Source organism: Eutrigla gurnardus (assembly GCF_963514095.1).
Source record: "Eutrigla gurnardus genome assembly, chromosome: 15".
NCBI classification, from domain to species: domain Eukaryota; kingdom Metazoa; phylum Chordata; class Actinopteri; order Perciformes; family Triglidae; genus Eutrigla; species Eutrigla gurnardus.
Genome location: NC_139938.1, coordinates 24,270,750 through 24,296,693, shown reverse-complemented (window position 1 = coordinate 24,296,693; position 25,944 = coordinate 24,270,750). Strand labels below are relative to the sequence as shown.

Genomic DNA, 25,944 nt, shown 5'->3' with positions numbered 1-25,944 from the left:
TAAACTTTACACTTCAAAAAGATATATTCAGGACATCCTTTGCGTCCCTGTAGACCGTTTTCTTTTATAAATGGTTTGTTGTGTTTTGGCCTTCAGTTTTATTGTGGTTGAGATTTATTGGCATAGTTATGGGTGTCATTTGTCAACAAACTCAATACACAGGCATGATGCATTTCATCGGTGCAGTTAGACCCAGCCGCAGAGAGAATACGACCGTCACAGTAAAAGCACTCCCGTTTTATCTGGTTATAACAATATGGTGATTTTGAGGCTTTCCAGAGACATGAATGAACAAATTAAAAAATAAATACATAGAACACATATACATCAGCATCTAGATGCAGTCACTTGGGAGCTTGTTGCTCATAAAGCAAAGTGCTGATTGTGGGCTGGGGCTGCCTTTAGCAGTGCTTTCTGCCTGCAGCCAGCGTCACTGCAAACAGGTCACCCATTTTATGCTTTCACTCATTTTTGCCAGTATCGATGGAGGTAGAGAAAAGACACAATGGCCAGTAGGGAAATTATGAATCTAGGTCATTTGTGCACCGGCGAACTGATGAAACTGAAGATGCAGATGAACCGATGCAGCTGTGTCAAAAACTGGAGGTTTCAGTTTGTTTATTCGATGATGAATGATCAAAAAGACTGAGTGAGCCATGAAAGGGACTACATAAGTGTGGATGTACTGAGCTGTTATCTTTCTCAGTAGCCTTGACTGGGTAGAGTGAACATTACATATGTCAAACTAATGACTTGAAAATGCTAAATTCCCTCTTAAAAGACATGATTTAAACCAGTATCAGTACCAAGTGTATCGTAGCAACGTTGTATCCTAACTGAAACCCACCTGTGCTGGACTGCACCACACCGGAATCCACACTCTGCCCCATAAGATCGTACTGGTTTAACCTGGAGCCGTCCTCCGCCACCACCACGGACTGTGCAGCCCCTCTGGTCCACACATACACCACCTCCGCTCGGGTGTAGGCATCTGACGAGGACGGACAAAGTGAAAAGTTATAAATTATTTTGCGGCCTTGTTTCTTGTCAAGCATTGCCTCGCAGGTTATATTTATGGAGCTGTTAGGGATGCCAGTTGGAAAACAAAAAAATACTGAAATGAGGTATTCCACTCAACTGCCCTAGTTCTATTTTACCTCATCACACTTGGTCTCATCTCGTCTTCTCTCATCTCGTCTACTCCGCTCTCATCTCATTTCTACCTGTCTTGTCTCATTTGCTATTTAAGCATATTATTTTCCTTCGCCTGCTAAACTTATCAACTGCGTTTTATTGTCTCATGTCTTGATGTTGCTTTTCAAACCTTTTTGGCGTTACAACACGTGACGTGATGCCGTGTCACATCGTGTCATGTCATGCATTTAAATGTGAGAAAAACAAATAAACAACAGCCCAACAGGACAACATGACCTTAAAACAGCCCAGTCAGTCTTTTCCTCCCTCCGGCCACCCAACCTGTCAAAGCTGCAGTGTGGCTCGGCCACTGCAGAGGAAAGCGTGGCTCGGCTGCAGACTGCAGCATGAGGAAAAGAGCTCATCACTGAAATATTTAGGGAGTGAGTTCAATTTAAAGGGGGGGGGACTCCATCCTCTCACTCACGCTGTGCATCTGTCTAAAGAATAGCATGGAGACAGTGCCACGCTCACTTTTCTATCTCTTTCACTTCTGCTGCATGGATTCTTGTTTTTTCTTTCCTCACATTCTCTATTCTCGTCTCCGACCTCCATCATTGTATCTCTTCTAAGTCTTCTCAAGGATGTTGCCGGGTAGGGGTAGCTGTCAGCGGTGAGCAGCTGGTGTGATTCTCTGGAAACGTTACAAAGAGCGCTGCCTTGGATAAACACAGGTCTGTGTGCTGCATGCCTGCCAGGGTCTTGCAGGGTCTTACAGGGCCTGGCAGGGTTGAATGGGGGGGGACCAGAGGGGCCTTGGCGGACAGTTCCTCTGGGCGAACAGCTGTTACCACGCTGTCATCCCTTATCGGGGACCGGGGTCGCGCTTCCAGTTGGATGAGGTAGTGACAGCGTGTCAGAGAGTTATGTGTGTGTCAGTGTGGCGTATAAGTGCATGTATGGAAGGTTGTGTGTGAGCGCAGAGGCCACTTACAGCTGCCGAACTTGAGTGGACAAGCATGGGCATCCATAGGGAAGTCTTCCAGGTGCATGGGGCATTCTGCTCTTACTGTAAGCCTGGAGAGATTCAAACAGGCATGGATAATGAATTAGACAAAAAACAAACAGTAGCACGGAAATAACACAGCATGTGGCAAAGCCAGGAAGAACAAAATAGTGACAGTGCTGGAGGAGGGGTCAGGAAGAGGACGGGAAGAATTAAGGCACAAGAATGACAAATCAATGAAGCACCAGGAACATGGGGTGTTTTTGTTGTATCTGAGTCTCTCAGCACCAAATGCTGTCAAACTGCAGCTACTTTCCCCCACAAACCAACAGAAACGCTCCAGCTCCCTGAGCTGTGGGTTTCTATTTCCTGACAGCTTGGTGAAAAACAGCACGCCAGGCCACCCGTGACACACTAATCTCCCATCCATCCCTCATCTCGCTCATCTGTGACAGCAATACGGGCTCCGCCTCTACCCCCTCCCCCTGCTAGTAAACATGCTAAAACAAATGTTTTACAATCCTCGCCTTAGACATCCCACATTAGTGTCACTCTGCGGTGTGCATCAAGGTTTTTACCATCTGCAGGGCTTTTATTTACCCACAGTCTGCCGTGGGTTTCCCAGGCCGCTGAAGGCTACCGAGGTGCCACGACTGGTTCTAAACTCTACTCAGCCGGCCGTACACCTTATCTCCCTGCTCGCAACTGTCAGGTACCATCTCCAAAGTGATCAATCATGACAGGAGACAACTATTTTATTTTCCCAGTGAACACTACAATGGGAAAAATGACACACTGACAATGAATGAATGTGGTGCAGCAAGCTTATAAATGGCTGACCATGATCTCTGAATAACCATAAATAAATAGAGATAAAAATGTAGTAGTGCAGTCAATCATCTGACAACGGTACATGTAACACAATATTGTGTATGCACAGTAAAAGGGAGACATCCGGGTAAATAGGGCAAAAAAGAATCGATATCACCATAAAACTAATGATATTGATGCATTTTTTAAATTTTTTTTGCACTATCTTCCGATTGCATGTTCACTATTTTCTGCTTATTTCCAGACATCGATATCTGCACACATGAAGCCCGGTTCAACATTCTCCTTTTGTGTTGTTGACATAATAGAGTGGAAGGTTTTCTTCCCAGAGGGGATTTTGCATATGTCTTTTTATCACTCTCTAAATCAGAAAATACTGTCAACAGCCATAAAAAATATATTTTTGGCCATGTTTTTAGGAATAAAATCTTATATTCATCAGGCTATGAATGATATATGAACAAATCCCGCTCTAAAAATATTCAGAATAGAGATAGGAATTAACCTGGAAAGCTTTGTGTGTATGTGTGCTACTGAATTTCTGGCTCTGAGTATAATAAGAAAATACTTAGAGAAAACCGTAGAGATCTGTATGTTTCTATTCCAAGTTTCAGAAATGTTATGTTATAATATGCCAATTATATATAGATTAGAGTGTAGTAAATATAAGCATCTAAATGTGTATTTTGGATGTTTCCGTCTTGCCTTAGATATAGAAGCAATGCACCGCAGTGCTCTAAAGTTACTCTATAAAATGTTTAATTTAATAGCTGAAAGATAAAGCTGGTGATGTTCTATTTTATCTTCATTGGCAACCAATTCCTTGAAAAAAACCAGAACAACACCAACAATAAATTGCTCTTACTAACATCAATTGCCTGTGTGTAGCTAAAGCCTGATAAAGCGTGTTCCTCTCTGCCACAGATCTCCATCATGTCTGAAAAACTATTAAAAACACATCAGTCAGCCACACTGCTGGACTGGATGACATGCTCCTTCATTACCATTAACATGGGCATTGACATGTATCATGAGTCAACTCCACATGCACCGTTCTGGGGATATAAATACTCGCTAGTGCACCAAATGTATATTAAGCCACAGCAGAAAATAGGCCCCAAACAAATGGGCTATTTACTTCAGTTTGAGTAATGTTATAGTGTCCATGTCTGGCTTGTTGTGAAATCCGTTATCGTGCATATATAGTCGGCCTACCTCATGGTGTACAACAGCGTGCCTTCTTCTGTAATTCGCAGCAGCTTGTTGGGCATGGTCATGTTGTGAGCCACCGACTTCTTGCCATTGTGGAAGAAGGTGTCGGGGGTCCAGATCTTGCTGGCCATCAGGTTGTTGAGACGCAGCACAGCCATGGGACCTTTAAACTTTAACCTTTCGTCCTTCCAGCTCTGTCTGAAGAAGACGTCAATGGTATACTCCTACAGGTGGACAGCGCGAGGTAGAGAACAATAGTCAGGAGGGAGAAAGAAAGGGAAAAGCCCAACCATATAATTCTACTAAAGCCAGCTTGAGGAAGGCTGAGTTTTCAACCTTATTTTTCATTTTTATCCTTTTTCGTTTCTCACTTTTTTTCGTTTTTCTTTTCCCGTGTCACTTTGACTTTCCTATGGTTGTCTTAGTCGAGTTTCCCTGCTGGTAACTGCCTCTTCTTGTTAAATGCTTTGGCAAATACAGGGAGGAGCTAGTGGACGGAGGTTCATGGCTTAGTGGCTGGCTTCTTTTCTCAAAAGGATGCCTTCATTGTTAAGTGTAGTAATTGTTTTCACATATGGGAGGTCCATTTTCTTTCATTCCATTTATTTATTTATTTTTACATAATTGTGGTCTAGTCACTTGAATTCACTATATCCAAATGGACCACCACCATTAGGTATTGCATTGTAAGGTAAGCGCCAAAAATGATTGTTGTATTTATCTTTGGGGATGCTTCTTTGCTCAGTAATCTAAATTACATTGGACAGAAAAGGGAAGCGCTGGACACAAAATTAAAAGGACATTTCATTTTGAAGGCAGCTAATGACTGTAGCTGAGAGCAGATTCTAATGGTTCCGCATGACTGTCGGGCAGAGTAAAGGGAGACTGTAAAAACGTCAGCACAGCCTGTTTTCTTTTCTTTTTGTTCCCCCACATTTTCACTTGGCCCAAGTAAGATAATTAGTGTGAGATTCAAGGTAATAGAAGAGGGATCGGGAAAAGGCTGGAGCCGGAGAAAATGTTCTTCAGCTTCTCCTTCTGGCCTCAACGCAGCAGCAAAATAGTCCTGGCCCGCATGTCAGCAAGTGCAATTAACTGAGATTATGTCAAATAGGGTACAACACTTCACGTGCAGATAACAGGAGGCTTTTTTTATCCAAGTGGTGAAGGAGAGGCAGTGAGACATTTGTTTGAGATTAATTGGTTTCCAGCACGCAGAGTAAAGATCAAGATGCTCATGTTCGGACAGCCCACGGCTTTTTTTTAAGCACCATATTGAAGAAGAAAGAAAGCGTACACATTATGATTCATATTTTGACGTTGCGTCTTAGTTAGAAATTGAAATGTAGCTTTTTGTATTGCCGCCTACTGTCAAACCATCTCATCGCACGGTTGTGCTTATCAATAATCTCAAAATTGGATGTGGCAGGAGCTTGACCTTCCCGAATCGCAGTGCCATATGTCATAATCATCACGTTTGCCGCAATTTAATTACATTTCAGGACTGAAAGAATGATCGGTATCTTGGGTCCCCGAGCCTCAACACCTCCGCAGGCGTCTTTGCTCCAGATTGTTTAGAAAAAGACAGATCAGCATGGATGCAGTTCTGATATGTGAATGCTCTATCTACAAGCAAGGCTGTTTCTAATATTCTGATCCAAATAAACAGAGTTTGTGGTTGGAGACGGTCCCACATCCACCATAAAAGTCAGACGCACTCATATTTATGAGGAGGGCTGGCATTTATGCAGAGTGGGATTACGAACCGTGCACCAGAAAGAACATTTCACACATGTGACAGTTTTATTAACACATCAGGAGCTAATGGAATGAATCATCAAATTAATAATTACTTTTACAGTTTAGAGACCATTGTGCCCAGAGAGGGTAGATGATGGGGGTGAGGGTGGAGGGACGGGGGCAGGAGGGGGGAACTGGTGACATTTACAGAGGCGGAAGGAGTCTTACCATGTCGTGGTCTGAGACGGGCCCAATGCTAGTCACGAAAATGTCAGTCTTGACTTCAGTTACACGCTCTGTTGAAGCAGGAAATTGCCAGAGTGAGTGACTATACGTGACATTCATTAGACCCTAACTACCTGTTAATACAAGACCACCTGGCTGCAGCCTCTGATCCATTCAATCTATTCAACAACATATTTAACACTTAGACACATTCACACACACAAATAAAAATAAATAAATAAAAACACCACCATATAAATGCCCATTTTGGATGTCGATAACCATTTCTACTGGCATTGGTTTCAGTGTCAGCTCCATTACCCGGCCAGTGGTTCAATCTCTTAATAAATTTGCGCGTTGCTGTGTTAGTGAAAATATGCCACTCTGGTCCCTCTACCGAGAGCCGAAATGGCTCCACTGGGGATTCAATTGGAGGCAATGTGTGTGTCTGGGTGTAGGTGAGGGTTTTTTTTCTTTTTGATTATGAAACTGCAGTGTGACGCCGTGATTTATGAACGATACCCATCGTAATCTATAATTTTTTCCCCTCGGCAGCTGAACTTCTAGCAGGCCTGGTTTTTATCCGCCCGTTTGTTTGATGCCCGCTGCATCACACTGCGCGATCCTCAGTGTCCTTCACACACCAATTCTCACATTATCTCTCTCTCTTGCTTCTCTTTTACACTCCGTTTCTTTCTCCACTTCTCTCTCTTTCCATTTCTGGATCTGTCTCTCGGTCTCCCTGCCATTTTGTTTCTCTCTCGAACAATGGACAGTTGACAATAGAGTGAGGAGCAGCCCACACAATACAATGTCACTCACTGTGTTTATATTACAAGTGCTGACTGTATTACAAAGCAGCAGGTAAATAATGAATCTGCAGTTATTTTTTTCAATCATCACTCACACAATCTGATACAGAGAGCATCTCCCCCTCCACACGATTTAGTCATGGACTTTACTATGTGCAAAGTAAGCTGTAGGAGTTCTTCGGCTGACATTTGCATATACACCAAAAAACAAAAGCGACTCAAACAATCACCACGAGAGACAAAAGACATTCAATGACTTGGGTTTACTGACCTCCCAGTCCTGGCCTGAGGCGATTGTCATAGCCATCCAGAAGGCTGTCTAAGATCTTGGTGAACACTGTAGTGTTATCTTTCTGTTCATCTGTCATGCCGTTCTGCCCGGAGCTGGCAAAGCAAAGGAGAAGATTTAAAAGTCGTTGAAAAGCTAGAGTCAAAACTGCCAAAGGAGGAAGAACAAATCGGAATATGAATCATGTATCAAAGACGAGAAAATAAAAGGAGGAACTCTTGTTAGTTAGAAAGACAACTCGGCAACCCAGAATGCATTGTGAATACAGACAGAAACAATTCAGTGTGTCACCACAAGGTTTTTGATTATATTGATATGAGATGAGCAGGTGATGAGGAAAAGAATATTCCACAAAGCCAAATTATCCTGTATTATCCCTTTGGTGGAGTTATTTCATCAAAATGTAAAACTGGCCATGCAGAGCACACATATACATAGACACAATCTCACAGGGAGAGAGAATAGAGAAATCATAATACATTATTTATACCTAATATGGTCTTTTAGACCATAAAGGCCTTGCTGAATGCGCTCTTTGAACAACATGAAACAAAATGCCTCGAGCGATGCCGAAAACAGTCACTATCAGTAACCATAAGAGCAGAGTTTGCAGCGTCTCGATGCATAAATATTTCAGCACACTCATAATCGGGAATACAGCCCCTAATTATATCACATAGAGGTGGGATGCGACAGGGTTGCAGGTGTGTGTGTGTGTGTGTGTGTGTGTGTGTTTGCATACTTGAGTCAATGCATTGCATGGAGTCTAGGCTCGGGGTCTAGCTTGTGTACACATTCATGCATATGTTTGCATGCGTATTAGTGCAGATAACGATCAGATGAAACTCTCCCACAATGCCACTGTGTGCCTCGAAGCAATCATCCCCTCCCTAGCTTCATGCCAATAGCGTGGGGTTTTGATTGCCTGCTAAATAAACAGCAAGTGTTTGGAAGCGAGCAAGGAGAGGGAGAGGTCATCAAGATTATTTAGCAGGAACCTGCGACGGGAGGGAAGGACAAGTAGGAGGGATGGCTGGAGGGAGAGTAGTGTCTGGGGAAACATGCGAGGAAAGCTCAGAAGAAAAGACAAAGAAGAGGGGGGGGAGATGGAGATAGAGGAGGGGGAGATAAAAGGCAGAGGAGCGAGGTTGGGAAGAGGTGAAGAAATTGTAAAGTGAAACTGGGGAGGGGCCTTTGAGAGAGACAACAGCTCACGTTCAAAGCTGGAGGATCCGCCTCGATCCCGCAGCTTCCAACGTGAGCCGCTAAACAGTTTTGCTTTCTAAACGCCTCACACATGGATTTGTATAAAAAAAAACGGTTAATGCGCATCTCTGTGCCTCCCACTTCCCCTCTATTTGCAAGCGTCCTTCTATCTGCCAAGAAAAATAAATCAGAAAAAAGAAACCTCTGAAAACCAACGCCAGCAATAAAAGTGTAGAAACTGTAATGAGCTATTTTGTTTTGCATCAGTCTTGGAGGTAACAGCTTGGAAATACTGAAATTCAAAACAATAATTAATCTGTTATGTTCAGGTCTGGGAAGCCAATTATATATAAATACAGGAAGCAATGCATCCATGGGACATCAGCAGAGGCTAAAAAAAACACAATCCCTTCTACCCTCGCTAATTAATATTTCTACTTTCTACATTTATTTAGGATTTCCAATTTACCAAACCAGAGCAAGACACCAAAATAGTGTTTTATCTGCCCCGAGGGTAACAGTCCTCGTGTTATAGTCTCCACCAACAGAGAAAACAAGCCAGGATGTTAGCTCTTATACGTTCAACAGTAATTGAAATAAACATAATAAGCAGAAAATTACATTTTTTTGTAAACATGAAAGAAGAAATATATCAATGGGCATTCTTTTTTGACCTTTAATATTTTGAATGATAGTCTGTATTTTTTACCTTGATTCAAGTTAACATCGAGTTGAATTTTTCACCTCAACCGAGTAGGGTTGTATGTCACGTAAAAGTAAAGAAAATGGAGAGGAAAAGGTGCTGTGGAAGAATACACATGTTTACCAGCCAGGGGCTACTTCCTCATAAAACATTGTACACCATCCCCATCTACAGGTCATCTGAACAGCAACAGTGCCGTTCACACTCACTCTGCCAATGTCCCTCTCTCTCCTTCATCATTTTTCTGTATGTCTCTCTCCCTCTCTCTCTCTCTCTCTCTCTCTCTCTCTCTCGTCACTCGGATATCTAATTATAAGGCGATCTCTTGGTTGGCAACATACTGTAGCAGAGTGCTAGGTCTGATTACCGTGTCTCATAGAAATCCCCCAAGGTGTGTCTGTGTGTGTGTGTGTGTGTGTGTGCGTGTGTGTGTGTGTGTGTGTGTGTGTGTGTGTGTGTGTGTGTGTGTGTGTGTGTGTGTGTGTGAGATTCTCTATGTGACTTCAAAAGGGGGGAACTGGATTATACAGTAAATCTTTGGGTGATAATTGCTTTGCCGTTTGCAGTGACAGTTCCTCAGTAAAGTCATCAGTACTTTTCACATTTCCCTCTAATGTGCTCAACATACAGCACATCAAACCCAGCGAATCAAACCTTCCGTTTGTGTGCATCTCAAACCTCAGCCACAGCCGTGATTAATCAGTTAGATCGAATCAGTGTGCAATAATGACATATTGCGGTGCATCATGCATTTAAAATGGGACACGGTCCATCTGTGTACCGCATGCGTTCAGGGCGTGTGTGTGCTGAAACATGTACGTGCACGTGTGTCTGTGTGTGTGTGTGTGTGTGTGCCGGGGCTGCTGTTGTCACCGAGAGAGCAGCAAGCTGGACCATCTCAAGGCATCACCATTCAACTCAACTGTCTGTGACAGTTCCACTGAATTATTCAGCCATGCAGAAAAAAGCCTGATCTCTCGAGACTCTTCAGGATTCTCCAGAAGAACCACAATGGGACAAGAGCTGAAATGATCTCAAGCGGCCGGAACAGCTAATGAATTGTACCTTTCGGTGTTTTTAATTTGGTAACCGCCAACGGGTTTAATGTCAAAGTAAAGTGAGTCAGATTCGAGGCACGAATACGTATGGATGGCTGGCCAGCATCCAATCCTGTGGGAATTAATGCAGTTGACGACACATGACAGTGGATCAATTTGCTGCCACCTCTCATCCAATCATCCTCTCTCTGTCTTTGTATGCGTCCGCTTAGGTGACATGCGATACCTCGGTGTTGACATTGAGAAGTGTGTCCGTACGGCGACCCTACTATCCCCGCAATCACAGTCAGGAACACGTGTTCCCAAAATCTGTGCCAAATCTCCCGACGCAACACACATCGTGTACTGTACGCAGCCCAGGTCTGAACACTGAGGATGTAGATGTCGTCCTATGAGGCTACCACCAAAAAAACAAAAAACGGTGTAACTAGTGTTTTTTTTCATTTCCTCTCTGTGTTTCACTTCTTATTGCTTTCATGCAATTATCAGCAGGGGACGTGGGGATGCCCCAGTTACAACCCGTGAATATGCTCTGTAAGGGTGTAACCCAATAATCCAAGCAATAGGAAGGAACACAATTTCAGCTCAGCAGGTGTACCGTTTTTCCCCTTTGCTGGCTGATTTAGAGACATATTTACTGTCCACTTGACCATTCGGCAAGCACTAAGACCAGCATTAAATATAATTGCCCTCTTCAACAAAATTTAATATTTTGCCCAGTGCAGTGTGGTCTTCACAGTTTGTCCTCCATGTGTCACTTTGTGCAATTGCAGTGTTCCAGTGATATGTTGATCATGTGGGTCATATTTAGAGTGCACTCTGCGTGAAGCTTCCAAACCAAGCCATATGCACAGTGTGCATGATATTTGCGCCTTTCACATACTTAGATGTATCCAATGGCTCCATGCAATACACAGGTGCTAATGCATTTGTGAGTTAGAAAGTTGAAAGTTGGTTCTTACCTTTTCCCCCCCAGCACGCTGTTGATGACAAGCAAGCCAGCCCACAGACACAGGAAGGCCGTCCTGCTCCGTCCACACATAGTTGCAATATGAGGACCTTTCACTGCTGGAGGTCAAAGAGAAAGAGGATGAAACAACATGAGTCAATGGTCCACCACAAACCCCAAAATCTCATAGCATGGAGTGACAACACAAACACGTAGATGTGCTAAAGAGACGAGATGGAGGCTCGTTCCTACAGAGACAGAGTTTTTTCTTTTTTTGGTCCCGCTTCTCGACATCTCTTACAGATTCACTGTCGGCACATGAATCAAACCAAATGGCCCCTGCCACATGCGTTGGGCCATCACATGCCACTTGACACACACATGCCTCAAAGATTCCACATCATCGTTTTAAATGATGTGTCACATTGACAGAGACATATTCTGCACCCTAACCGGTCTGCGTGAGGGGGGGGTGGATTTAAAAAGCTGTTCTGCTTCTCGATGATCAGGACCCAGTTGGAATACCATACATGGCTGCATCTGTAGCGCATAATAATTAAGACCAAATAACAAGGCAACGCACCATCGACCACATAACACCCCTCGTAGCACCTGTGCACACAGCCTCCTCTGCAATGTGAAACGCGCAATACCGCAATATCAAACCAAATCCCCCCCACCCCCACCCCTCCACCAAAAATAAATAAATAAAAAAATAAGAGCATTTGCATCCTCCTCAGCCATTACAGCTATGATGTCAGCCGGGTCATAAAGTATGTAAGCAATTAGCCTGCACTACTGTGCATGCAAAATACGATGCTCAGACCCACGGTCCATTTTCCCCTTTCTACATGCGTAATCGATGCGCGTACGAGAGGACCGATGACTTACTTATCTGAAAGCGTCAAAGCAGCATCACACACGAGCACGAAAAAAGCATGCCACTGAAACGCAGCCCACGTAGAAGACAATGCCCCTGCTACTTGCTTGTGATGTTCCAAGGTGCACTGTGAGCGGCTGGGAGTCGGTGAGGGGGGGCTGGGGAGGGGAGGGGAGGGGGTAGGGGGGGGGGGGGGGGGGGGGGGCGTACAATGCTCTGCTAAAATGAAATAAAAAAATAATAATAAATAAATCCTTTGGTTGACAAGGATTTGACAAAGCGGGGATGATGCAGATTAACGACTGGGAAGAGAAAATCCCGCACAAGCACACTTTCTAAGTTATTCAGAGGAAATGTCACCCTCTCAGACGCGGATATATATATTTATATATATATATATATATATTTACCAGAGCCGGGTTGGCATTTAGCATGCAACTGGCATCCCTGCAAAGGTTGGTCCAAATGCACGCACGGCGATCCGAGTCGTTGCGTGGCGGAGTAATTAAGCAAATGTGCGTTGATGCCGTTTTTATTCGGAGCGCTGTCCGCGGTGCTGCCTCCCGTTAAACGCGTCAAACGGGCTCCCGTTTCCCGTAAAATGCACCTTAACGGTCCCGATTTCGACGGAACCCCCCCTCCCCTGCTTCCTTCTCCCCAATAAAACTCGTCTTCGATTCTAGCGGCGTCCAGCAACACAAACCATCACCCCCTTTCCTTAAATCCGAGTGTCGCTCCCCTTCTTCTGCCCGAGCAAAAAAAAAAAAAAGGCGAGAAAAGATGGAGAAATCACTTACAGCAGATGAGCCGGGGTATATTCGAGTGTCCGCTGGCTATATCCTCAAACTTTTGAGAATATCTCTTTCTTGCCGGACTGAATGAGGCAGAAAAAAATCCTCTGTGATCTCAGATCTGACGAATTTTAGCTTGAGGCTGGAGAAGCGGCTGCTGACGATATGCGCAGGTCTCTCTCACTGTTCATTGGTGGTGCTGTAGTGAGTTCAACTCTCAGTCTGTCAGCATGAACAATACGCAAAAAAAAATAATAATAATAATATTGTTCTACTACACTAACAGATCTGGTCTGTGCACCGAGGGTCCCCTCACCCCAAAATACATGCCTTTAGTTCATCGCTCGTGCCTGTAAATAAAGTGCATGGCCAACAGACTGTGCCAAAGCGCAGACCATCTAATTTTGGAATAGGCTGTACCAACCTAATATAAAGACTAGCCCGCCCATTTTACATGCAGCACAATTTAACTTCCTCTGCTGTCGCCCTAATCTCTTTTCAGTGGCTGCTAAATAAAAAATCCTCTTACATTTTCAACCGGGAGCCGTTGTTTTTTCTCTCCCTCCATCGCGCTCTCCCTGTCTCGCGCCCCGGCTCCTACTGTACGTGATGTTTTCCAAGGAGATACAATAACTCGCATGCATCAAAACACTGTCTCGCGACCACAGGGGAAAAACACACAGCTAGGGCATCGTATACAGCAGCAGTCGTGAAACGGACAAAAACAAACAGACAGAATGAAACACGGATGGATTACACGGCTCGGACACGCGCGCACACAAGCAAGAGGCAGAGACACCTCCACAAAAAATGTTAAGAAAATCGTGTTCGCTCACCAGCTGGCACTGACGAGACGAGCCTTTCTCTGCAATAAAATCCTCCTCGAATCACTCGCCGTCTCCCTAAAAGCCTGCGTTTCGCATCGAGGCGACAGCACTGTGTCTCTGTTTACAGCCAAATATTCTGCTGCTACAGCCCGCGCCACTCCAGACTGAGCTCAGAACGCGAGGAGCGCTGAGCTGCGTGCATCTGCAAGGGAGGAAAAAAAATTGGGCTGATGATAACCTACCCAGCGTATATTTTTGTAGTCATCTGCGTATTTCAAGTTAAACTACAAATCAGAAGACATTTTCATCACCGAGGACTACAGCGGGAGGCATGAGAGGAAAACGAGGGCATTCTTATGGGCACTTTATAGCACAAACAGTGCACATTCGCGGTTGCATAAGCCTGCTATGAATCCCAGCTGTTGATTTTTTTAATTAATGTTTTTGTGGGGTGCTTTTGACAGAGGAGCAACTCGTTTTTCGCCTTCAGTTTTGACTGGGGGTTTATTCCCATCAGAGCAGGCAGAGTGAGCTGGCAGTGTAGTCACGTCAGTCTGGTCTGCAGTGCAACGTTTCCTCTCGAGTGTGCGTGTTTGTGTGTTGCCTCCTCACGCGTGGTTAAAGTAGTGCATGTGCGTGATTAGTTATGAGGGACGTCGTGGGGCACACACGAGCCTCTGTGTTCAATGACAGATCTGTGTATCTGTCATGCTTCGACGTTGTATGATATAACTGGTACATGAACGCACCACGAAACAATCTATATACAATACAAAAATCACAAGAAATAAACCCAAATATGTCACATGGACTTCTACTCCTTATTATCATGCTCTGCTCACATTCCGTCCCCCAATAACCTGATGCTGCGGGTGCACGCGCATCTTTAAATCGTGACATTAAGGGAAATAAAAACCGTCCACCGAGCTCCCCCCGTAGGTTTAAATGCTATTGCAACGCGAGCGCGAATCATTTCAAGCTGCTACCTTTCCCTCACAGCCAGACGCCACCGCTGCATGTGACTCGATTTGCCTGGGCGCGCGTGCACGTGCAAGCATGCATAACCAACACGTGCCCGCGTGCGCGCACGCCTGAGACGGATAGTGGAGAGAGAGAGGAAAGAAAAAAAGTGTCTCTCTCTCTCTCTCTCTCTCTCCATCTCTCTCTCCCTCTGTCCCTCTCTCCGCCCGCCCTCCCCGCGTTAACCTTCCGGTCCGCCAAAGTGGAGGACTGCTCCGCGGGCAAACACACGACAGCGTCCCCGAAGCACCGCGAGCGATCAATTAGCGACGACTATCCAGCGACGCCGCTCAAAACAAACACGGACACGCGACGGCGTCTTGTCCACTCGCAGCCACGTCTCTGCGCGTGACGGCAACGGAGCGAGGCGCGTGAGTGAGTGTGTGTGTCTGTGTGTGTGTGTGTGCGCGCGTGCAGAGCTAAACGGAGAGAGATGGATGACGGTAATTTAGGTGAGAGATGTGCAGGTTATGGAGAAATAATCACTCGCTGGGAACAATGCTTTTGAATCTTAAAGGAAGCACACACACACACACACACACTTCTCTGTTTGTGCATCCATCATGGGGCGATAATTAGTTTCCTCTCCCACAAACTTAAAGTAGCAGGGGGATTGATATTCGGAAGCAACACGCGGCGGAGTCAGTGTTGCGGTAAACCACGGCCACCTCTTACTGGGTCACCCTTGACCTTTTCGAGGCTTTGTAAAGTTAAGTTGTTCACGCTATCGCATGTTGTCATGTACACACATGCAAGTACACAACCATTTGCTCCTTGCGGTGGCCCCTGGGTCCAGCACTTAACGCACCAAGTTCAAGGATTTTCTTTAGGGTCCTGGTCCGCAAGCACACAGACGACGAAGGCAGGACCGGTGGGAGATGGGCTTTGTTTCAGGTTTATTTATGTTTTGGACTGGACCAGAGCAGTCTTATCAATGGAGGGATATCTTAATTTGCCGCGTGATGTCACTCGATTGGAGTTTCCTGAGGCCCTGCGAGTCTCTCCGCTCGCTTCAAGAAGTCACTCACGACCACACTGATGGGCAGGCGGCGGCAGCCAGCGCTCCCATCTGGCCTCCAACTGAGGCAGGAGAGAGAGAGAGAGAGAGATAGATTAACCCAAGTGCTGTACTTCACTTCAATTACTGCAGTAAAGCTTGATTTGTGCTTGCCTTTTTGTCGCCGCTTTTGCGTTTCACAGCGCCAGCAGGTTGCACACTCTATACGGCTCTGGCTCTTGAACCCAGACCTGGTAGCCTGCTGCTTAGTGTCTCAGGTCCCTCCTGCTGCTGAGCTCCTGGTATCTCACATCCATCCAATATGTATGGAGCAGGCTAATTGAGACCTTCCACAGGTGTGTGGGTGAATCTGTGGAAACATATCCCATGAGGTGCTGCCCGTATATGGTACCAGGTGGAGGAGGAACACTGAGAGTGAAGGAACGTACGCCACCGGAAGGCACCGTCAGATGTTGACTCTGCCTAATCGCTGCCTTTCTAGCAGTTTTAATGATGGACACACATCACTGTGGCTTACAGCCTGTAATTGTCCTTCGACAGAGCATTAAGGTTGACTTGTCTCAATCAGTCGTTTGGACGAATAAATCAGTGTGTTGTAAAAAGACAAAAGAGTGCGTCCCCTCTGTGACAGCTCTCTGCAATCAGCTAGAAACTGGCATCTCCTCTGACTCACTGATTCAGGCCAAGTCCAGTGTGACATGCACGCACAGCTGCGCACACAGTCATACCTTCTCATGCACGCTTGGGAGGCAGACATGCACATGTATATGTCCATATATGGATGCTGATATGCATACCTGCATGCATACATACTTTAGTCTAAATAAACACCCTGTACACAAACAAACGTGTGTACAGCTGCTATGGGTAATATTACAACATCTAGAATGGTGAGTCATGCCTTAAAAATGATTTTGTTGAAATGATGGCAAAAAATAAATACAAATTAATGTAGCCAGATATCTATGTCAAGGACAAAGGATTGGCATGTTTTGACAAAACAAGATTGCTATTAAAATCCTGTATAATTTTAGTCTGAAATCATAGATTTAAAAACATGTTGAAGGAATGACAGAACACTGAGGTTCAACTAAACATAGTTTAGGCAATTTGTTTGCATCAATGCTGCTGACAGAGCATTTATAAACACTCAATCCTTTCCCACATCTTGTATTTTGCTACAACAACCAGCAGGCTGGAGAAACCAGTTATTAGTGATGTGAAAAAAAAACAAACATTTAAAAGCACTGGAGCGCATACATAGCTGTTGTTTACTCGTGTATTAAAAGACCTGTCAATCACTTTAGAGGTGTTAGTAGGTTCCAGCGGTGGGCATTGCCGATTGTACTTTTTATAACCGCGTATGAACTGCACTTTCACAACAATCTTTTGAGTTCTGACAATTACAGATTTGTATTCAAATGCAAGTCTAGCAGGGTATTAAATCACCTTTTCTCTCCTCTAGTATGCAACTTTGTCTGTCTTTAGTCAGAGAGCATCATTACATTTTGAAGAATATCTTCCATAACAGATTAAATGGTATCCTTCATTTGGGAAATCAGGTTTTTCTGTGTAATCCGCTACCCAGTGGAACTCTGAGAGAAGAAGAATTCCATCTGTATGTTTTGATTGCATCTCAAACAGCATTCATGTAAAATGGTATACTTTTACAAGTAAATGGACTGAATAAATACAATTTTCCAATAGACATGTATCAAAGACATACATTATATAACAGAGACATACACATGTATTGTCACTATTCACACTGTAAGAACGTATATATCTCTGATTCTTAAGGTACGTTTACATGAAGGTGAAGCTATTTTTTTTATTATTATTATTTTGTGGTGCTTTCTACAGAAATTTGCATAGGCTGGTGTCTGGCGCCGTGAATTAAATATATGAGTTGAAATATTTCAATTTTAATTTTGCTGTGACACAAAAGCCTATCTGCGATGAGATTCTCCTCCTGTCGTCACTGAATCAGAAATGGAGAGAACAGAACGATAGAACCTGACATTAGAACAGAAACCGAATGTAACTATGTGTATAAACTACAGACTGTCTGTGGTACAAACAACAAGATCGCTGCCCTATTTATGCCCAGGTTTAAAGTGTTGTTGGCGCAGCTCCAATGTTAGCATAGCTAACATCCGAACACCATTCAGAAAATAAGCATTTTAGAAGTAAGTAAGTATTCACTTGATTTCTTGTGGACACACCTAACAAACCATGACTTGTGAATTTGTACAAATTGTCATCATTCTGTTGTTACTTTGGCATCTTTTTTATCCGTTTATTGCAGTTCACAGAATTGTTTGTTTTGGTGTGTCTTGCTATTCACAGTAAATATATCTCAATTAAATTCACAGAGCACCTCTGGGTGATGTTATGATCTCAGACAGGTCGTTTTGTTCCAGTCAGGATAAAAAATAAGTGTAATGTAAGTCTGTAACTTTCCCCAACTCATGTCCCAACTAAAACTAAAAATTGCAACAGTGTGCATTACACAGCCAAATTATAGAACGTTCCAGTATGTTCCAGCAGTTTCTGTGGGTGGGGCATTCGCTGTTCATTTGAAGGGCAGGTGTTTTAAGTTTGGTTTAATTTCCATTCAATTGATCGTCAGAACCGGTATGCCTTGTCGGTGAGTGATAACCAGCAGTGCTAGTATTCCTAAACTAGAATTAATGTTACATGGATCATTGTATTATTTTGGTAGATAATTCCTTATGTGTTTTGTGTTTACATTGCAGGTTTACAACCTAAAACTAACAAGCTAACGCTAACGGAGTAGCTAACAGGCTAACCAGATTGTGAATGTTCAGTGTGTGTGCTTTGTGGAGACCCAAGTTGTACCCGCCGTACTTGTCCTGATAACCCTCCCAGAGGGGAGTTTATTAAACAAGACAGTTTAGTAAAATTGGACAATAATTAAGTATAAACTCAAGGATGTAATATGCACAGTAACTGCAGTGTTTTTGCAAAAGCACACGATTAAATCCAAAGCTAAAGCCAGCATCCATCCATCCATCCATTGTCTACCGCTTATCCTGTATTCAGGGTCACGGGGGGGCTGGAGCCGATCCCAGCTATCATTGGGCGAAGGCAGGGTACACCCTGGACAGGACACCAGTCTATCACAGGCTAAAGCCAGCAATAATCTGCAATCTCTGCAGGCAACTGCACTATGCAACTAGTTGATCTTTTCACACTCAAATATTCAGGCTTGACGTTGATTTAAACACCATCATTTATAAATAAGATGTGAGTGGATATCAAAATAACTTCTCTATCAGATAAACGTGCTAAACAGAGATAAAGAAATCAGAGGCCTCTCTGCTGCATCGTTGTAACACCAAGTCCATACAGGGTGTCATTGATTTTCTCTACATCCAAGTGACTACTTTGTCATACTTGTATGTATGTGTACTGTGTGGGTGGGCATATGAATGCATGCCTGTACTATATGTATGTGTGTAATTGCTCTTGGCTCGCAATAAGATTCCGTTTCTTATTATTTCCAGTCCAAGTCAAGTAACTCCTCTAATTATTTTATCAGTTATGTTTGTATATTTTAACGTCCAACATGCACAGAGGCCAAAAATATATATTTTTAATGTTTATATTTTTCTAGTCTTATAGCAGTTTTTTAAGGCAATGCAAAAGGAGCTGTATTAACATTCAGAGCATTTATATAGCGCTGCCTCTTCATCTTATACGAAGCACTAGTTTCCGATTCACTGCAAGTCAATTCTACTAGTGTCCTATGATGCCATTGATATAGGACTACAGAGCATCTCAGTGGAGTCGAGCTGTAATTTGATTAATTAGGTCCCTAGGTAAGGGGACGGCTAAAGGATATATTACATGTATATGATCAAACTTTTAAAAAAGGGAGCTGTCTAGAGCTGTATTTTACTTTAGCACACCATACCCACAGGAAACAAGAGTTAGCTGGATCCTGGATCGAACCTCTATTTGAAGTGACTGTTATCACTTCTTGTTTGAATTCAATCAAGCGATGACAAAGAGGCACAACAATTACTACAAGACTACAAAGAGACCGCAGTGCACAAAGAGATGCAAAGCAACTTCAAAGAGCCACAATGCAACCACCAAGATACAAATGATGCAGCCATTAGTGTCTTGCTTCTGTGTATGAGAGATAGGGGGCTTTTTCTGTTTGTGTCCAGGGGCCTGCTGTCACGTAATCTGTCTATAGATGAAGAAGGTTAAAAAAAGAAAAGAAAAAACTTCATTATTACCAGGAAACAGGGCTATAATTTGAATTGACAATGTTAATGACATTGCATTTTAAGCCTCTCTTCTTTGCCTATGCCACAGCCTCACAATAAAACATCTCCAAACTTACTTTTTTCATATAATTCAAGTACTTTAAAATGAGTTTGCTCCTTTTGGTTTTCTTTATGTTGTGCCTATGTGCTTGTGTATGTGAAAACATTTTCCACCGTCACTTCAATAAAGCTTCTTGGAGCCAGCCTCTTGTGGCCATTAGAGGAATTGCTTCGGTGGTGACTTCTGCACTGGCATTCAGCTATAGAGGTTTGTTGGGTACTGTGTAATCTGACACTCATACTTACACCACTAAAAGGCCTCTGCTGTAAAATATTTAAATTCAATTAAAACCTTTTTTTCTCTTCATGCTGGCCTTGATCTCTCTCTCGGTTTCTCCATCTCACCCTTCTTCTTGGTTTACGGCCATACTGGCTCATCTCTTTTCCCTCTCAAAAACCCTGACGTCTGCTAGTGAACACACTCTGAACATATACACACAAGCGGTGCTGATGATGCAGGCGAGGAGGGCCACTGAGCGGAGGCAGGACGCACAGCAGCAGCGCTCTCACTCGTCAGTTTACATAACACTGATTATAGCCCTGAGATTTAGCCAGCCGACGTGCAACAGTTTCGTTTGGCCTGGGCATTAAAATCTCACTGACCATCTGTTTCTCTGCTTAGTTGCTTTCCTTCAAATACTTTTCCTGGAGACTGATTCTACCTAGTAAAACTGTACGCTTCTGCCTTGAAAACACAAGAAAGCAATAATGTGATATTACCTGTTGTTTTTTTTGTTTTGTTTTGTATTTTAATGTCCCTGGAAAGCTACTGTACATCCCGTATGAAGCTCATATTCATTATCAATATCAATTAATATGGAAATAAATTGTTAGGAAGGATTATTGTAAAGCACAAGCATTCATATGACATAAGTTGTAGTTTTTATCTTCTGCATTGTTAAATATTCGAGTCTTGACTTTTTTATGTGGATATTACGTCAAATGTTTTTATCTTCTGTGTATAAAGTTTTCTATTCTTTTGCACTTAAAAAGTTATCAATATTTCACTCTCAAACTATGTCATTTATTGTTCTTGGATATTGAAGACACATTTTTTGACAGGGATGGATCATGTTGGTTGATTAACAGGACAGACTGTCAATTATCAGGAGATCAGTATGAGCTGGTGAGACAAAAAGAGCTTGCTCCTGTCAATGTGATGTGCCTTCAATTATCAGATTTGTGTTCACAAGTACCTTGACTTAGCACAGTTAAATGTCCCCACTTTGGGTAAATAATAAACATGTATGGACATTTAAACAGACAAATATATACAAAAACTGATCAGTATGTCTGAACAGATAGATTACTGATGATATATATAAACATTCTGATTGAAAATTGGAAAGAGCTCTATTTTTAGAATTAATATACTGTCTTTGTTTTATGTATTCCTTCTTATATCTAATGGTTGTTTGAGCTTGTGAAGAAAGACATTTTTCCATGGATAGTTCTTCTCTCTTCATCTATGTTTATATTTAGCATATTTCCTCCATCCCAATCTTTCAAAATGAAACGGTATTTAACGCAGATGTTTTAAAGTGTCATGCTAATATGTTAAATTGATTCCGTAATGTCTTTGTAGAATTATACACATTACTATTATCCATCATTTATTACAGTGCCATTTACATATTCATTCCATTTTAGCAGGACGTGTTTATTCAATTCTGACAGGGTTATTATATTCCTACAAAGACTTCTTGGCAGCACACTTTAAGATCAGTGAATGTTATCCCCGCCAGCTCCAGAGCTACAACCTCAAACGCACATCTGAAAAAAAAAACTATGAGGTGTTCATTATTTTCATGTTAGCTGACCCTTCCTTGACCAGGGTCTATGATATATTGTAGGAAACACTCGAGGGCAAACCTACACTCAGTTTATTACACATATGTCAACTACAGACATCGTGTATTTTAAAGTCTTGCAAGCATCACCTATACCCATAAATAGTTGTAGTGGAGGAGCCCTCTACATCTGTAGTTGTGACTCAACCTCCTCTTTGTTGGACCTCACTTCCACAGTGTCCTCCATTTGTCTGATATTTCCTCTGAGTGCCGTTAACAAGTCACAGCGACATTAAAGCATCATAAACTCTCTTTCCTCTCCAGATGTGATGGAGAAATTGCAGTGTAGCACCATTAATGTAACTATGGTAATTATATGGAATGAAAGTTGCTGTCAACCAGCCCACTGGTCCCAAAATAAAGAGAGAAAGACGGACAGAGAGAGAGAAGGAGAGAGATGTTCAGTGACTGTTAGCACAAGGTAATGAAACACTGAAAAGGTGACATTATCAACATGTGGGCTGAGAAATTCAGTGAGACTGTTGCTGCCTCTATTTCTGGAGGTGTAGGAGTATTTGTGTATGTAAGTCTGTGTGTGTGTGTGTGTGTGTGAGAGAGAGAGAGAGAGAGAGAGAGAGAGAGAGAGAGAGAGAGAGAGAGAGAGAGAGAGGGAGATAGAAAGTGGCAGAATAAGAGATAGAGGGAGGGAATGGAGGAAAAAGAAAGACCTTCTTCACACATCTCCTACCTCATTAGAGCCTATCACAGTCCTTACAGAGGTGCTATTCTGGGTTGCACCCAAAAAAAAAAGAAAAAAAAAAGTTTCTCATCAATTCCCAACATGCAGCCAATATTGAGGATATTTCTTTCTGACTTATATTATTATGGTTAACACCTTAGGAGTTGTTCTCAGCCTCATCTCGTGTCAAATGGTAAACTGTAAAGTAAATGATGTAATGACAACAGATAGGAACCCGTTTGAGACATTTTGTGATATTCATATATATATATATACATATACTTATGTTGAGCAAAGGTTACCAAACAGGGCCAGAACAACAAATAAACGACGGGTTAAGTTTTACAGCTAATCAAAGAAGGTAAGAGGAGAGAGAACCGGGGCAAGAGAGTAGATGTAGTTAAACCATGTGACGTCCCACATCTTATGATCTGTCATTCTTCAGACGTTGTCACTTTAGTCTCTTGTTGCTGGCATGAAAAAGTCAGACTGACACAAACCTACAATTACCCCTCCTTGATCAGAGTCTAGCAGGAACAGAAGGGGAAAAAACCTTCTGGCTGCTTTTGTTTTTCTCGCTTTTAGCACTCAGACTGTGGTAAAGGGAGTAACAAAATAGACAGAGAGAGAGAGAGAGTTATATTTAGGATAACAGCTAAACAAGTGTCTGCTCTCTGTCAGAGAGAGCGTCTGGCCTTTAGCGCCATCTTTACATGTTAACAGAGGGTCGACACTGTTAAGTGGAGAGAGAAAGATCATAGATTTATGATAAGCCACAAATAACAGGATCATGAGACCTATTTGCATTTGATATACCATCCAAGTTTAATGAACACCCAAGCAGGTTTTTCAGTTTCATTATAGAAATACTGCTTACTCCAAATCTTTGAAAAGCAAACTAACATTGCTCCACTATGCTGTCATGGTTACAGCTGCAGTCATTGCTGCTTTAGAGCCTTTCGAAAGCCTCATCTCCACCTTAACATCCACCTGGAGGCTCTGAGTCTGAGACTCAGACATCTGCCTTTAAAAGCTTCTGTCGACTAGAGACGGAAGACAACCTCCCGGTTTCTTTCCTAAATTTGGGTGGAAATAATTATGTTGTTTAAAATTAAGTGAATAGCAGACCGAATCCAAAGTCTTTCCGCCTTCATTATTGGAAACATGAAGTCATTGATGAGGCCGGACGGGAGCCACTTGTGATTTGGAAAGTCTGACATCTCCGTCTCATTGGATGATCAACAACATTACCAGGGATTCGATCACAGAATGCAACAAGCCATCAACAAATGCTTCTGCTTAAATGTTATTCCAAAGCAGTCGTGTTAATAAAAAAACGTCTCAGAACACTAACAGACCCCATCCACGAATCAATAACAAAGACTGCAGCCGGTGATTCAGGGGAAAAGACAAAAAAGAAAGAAAAGAAAAAAACACTAACCAGAGTTTTTGTTTTTGTCTGACTCTCCAAGCCCCGGTGGACAAAAACGTTAAAGATTAGTACGAGCATCATCTCTTCGTGTCAGAAAGAGCAGCCTTCATCCATGACCTTCAGACACAACTGTTTTGAAGGGCAGGAAACAGAAGAGTGTTCTCAGATAAACTGCTTACAGAATGTGTTGTTTGCTGATGAGGTACGCAGCAGTACCTTTTGTTGTGGAGAGATCAATAACCAGGGAAAGATTTGCTCCATAAAGTAAACGTTCTGATAAGATTTTGGGATGATGGAATATAAATAACAGCTTTTGCTCCCTAATTTGAATGCATTAGAAAGCCATGAGCTGATCTACCCAGTGGCAGGCATACAGAATAATAATAATAATATACAAACATCCAGTGTAGACACATCAACAATACTGCATGTTAAATAAACACTAAAATAGACTCCTCGTAGCGGTTAGACATGAATCATGATTCTAGACACACACTGCGTCCTTATTTCTATTTTGACAAACATTACTGCGTAATAGTCCTGTAAACAAGATTGTTTTTTCTCTTCTGTAAAAGGTAGAACAAGTTCTTCTATGGGGACATAAAAATGCAGGTCTGGAAAGTGAACAACACACGAGCACCATGTAGCAAACAATGTCCCTCTGGCTTTGTGCTATAGGTGATATCAGCCATTCTCCACAGGCCACATCCAAGGTTAAATGGTTAATGAAGATTGATGTTGGTGTGATGTGGACTTAGATTGACTGCACTGACTGTGCAACAATGTGTGTGTGTGTGTGTGTGTGTGTGTGTGTGTGTGTGTGTGTGTGTGTGTGTGTGTGTGTGTAATGAGAAAACAAGTAAAAACAGCCTTGCAGAGTATCTACATGACACGGAAACTGTATCAGAAGTTAAATTAAATTCCAACCAGGTGTCATGTATCTAAACTAAAATGCTTACAGGCTGTGTGTTTAGGCAGCATTAGCTTGAACCAATTGTTTTTTTTTTTTAACCCCCCCACGTCCATTTGGCCTCTGGAGCTAGTTGACTATGATTGATGGAAGGCACTGGACCACGTTAGTGAGGGAGAGGTAACCATTGGAGCTTAAAGAGGTAATAAGGTGTGATGGTGTTTGAGATGGCTGTGAATGCATTAGTGACACATACAGTAGGATGTAGGTTCACGTTCTCTCAAGCCTCAATCCCGTTACAAAAAAATAAAGCATGCATGGCTGCAAAGATGTTTAGGTTATGTCAGTTTGTGTAAAAAACAATTGTTATTATTATGGAGTTATTTAACATTTTCTATTTTTCCATCTTATTCAACATTTTACCAACATTTAAAAAAATGTTTCACCCATTGTGGTTTAGCCATTTCTTTAGAATGGTTAGATGGGTACAGTTCATACATGGAATTTGAATTAGAATCTTCCGTGGCTTCGGAGCATTGACATTTTTCAGCTTCGGTCAGTTGATTTGCCTCAGAAAGGTTTCTAGTGATAAATGCAGTCATTGGCAGAGCGTGTTTGCAGTTTTGTCATTGCTTTTCCCCCTCTGTGATACACTGAAATCCACGTGGGATATTTTAGAAATGGCATGACTTTCACTGATGTTGCCCTTCATTAAGTATGGGTCGATCTACATCTACATTAACATTTAGGGCATTTAGCAGATGCTTTTGTCCAAAGTGACTTACAATATGTACATTTGTCGAAAGAAAGAAACCACAACATCCAATAGTTTTATTTTAATATTTAAAGAAAGGTTAAAAATTGTCATTTTTATCTAGATTTTTAGATTTGACTGGATGTGATACTCTTGGCATACAATGAAGTTAACATATTCAAACATAGTTTTATTTAAGCCTCAGATACTGATATAAAAGAGCCAATGTATGATGCTTTTTTGAAATAATAATTGTT

At 42.5% G+C, this 25,944-nt stretch overlaps 2 protein-coding genes across 3 annotated transcripts in view; one reads left to right on the top strand and one right to left on the bottom strand.

Moving 5' to 3' along the window:
• Positions 1 to 13,831, bottom strand: part of gabra1 (gamma-aminobutyric acid type A receptor subunit alpha1) — a 28,371-nt gene extending 14,540 nt beyond the window's left edge. The window contains exons 1-7 of one of the 2 annotated variants that reach the window (XM_084028059.1): positions 13,673 to 13,831; positions 11,179 to 11,284; positions 7,232 to 7,344; positions 6,152 to 6,219; positions 4,187 to 4,407; positions 2,129 to 2,211; positions 848 to 991 (exon numbers count right to left, since the gene is read on the bottom strand). In XM_084028059.1, coding sequence (XP_083884185.1) covers positions 848 to 991; positions 2,129 to 2,211; positions 4,187 to 4,407; positions 6,152 to 6,219; positions 7,232 to 7,344; positions 11,179 to 11,258 — 709 coding nt within the window. In that variant the 5' untranslated portion in view covers positions 11,259 to 11,284; positions 13,673 to 13,831. The remainder of the gene's footprint in view (positions 1 to 847; positions 992 to 2,128; positions 2,212 to 4,186; positions 4,408 to 6,151; positions 6,220 to 7,231; positions 7,345 to 11,178; positions 11,285 to 13,672) is intronic. The other variant, XM_084028058.1, reaches the window with a different exon arrangement.
• gabrb2b (gamma-aminobutyric acid type A receptor subunit beta2b) overlaps positions 1 to 25,944 on the top strand; it is a 204,580-nt gene that overhangs the window by 75,111 nt on the left and 103,525 nt on the right. The gene's annotated exons all lie outside the window — the stretch shown is intronic.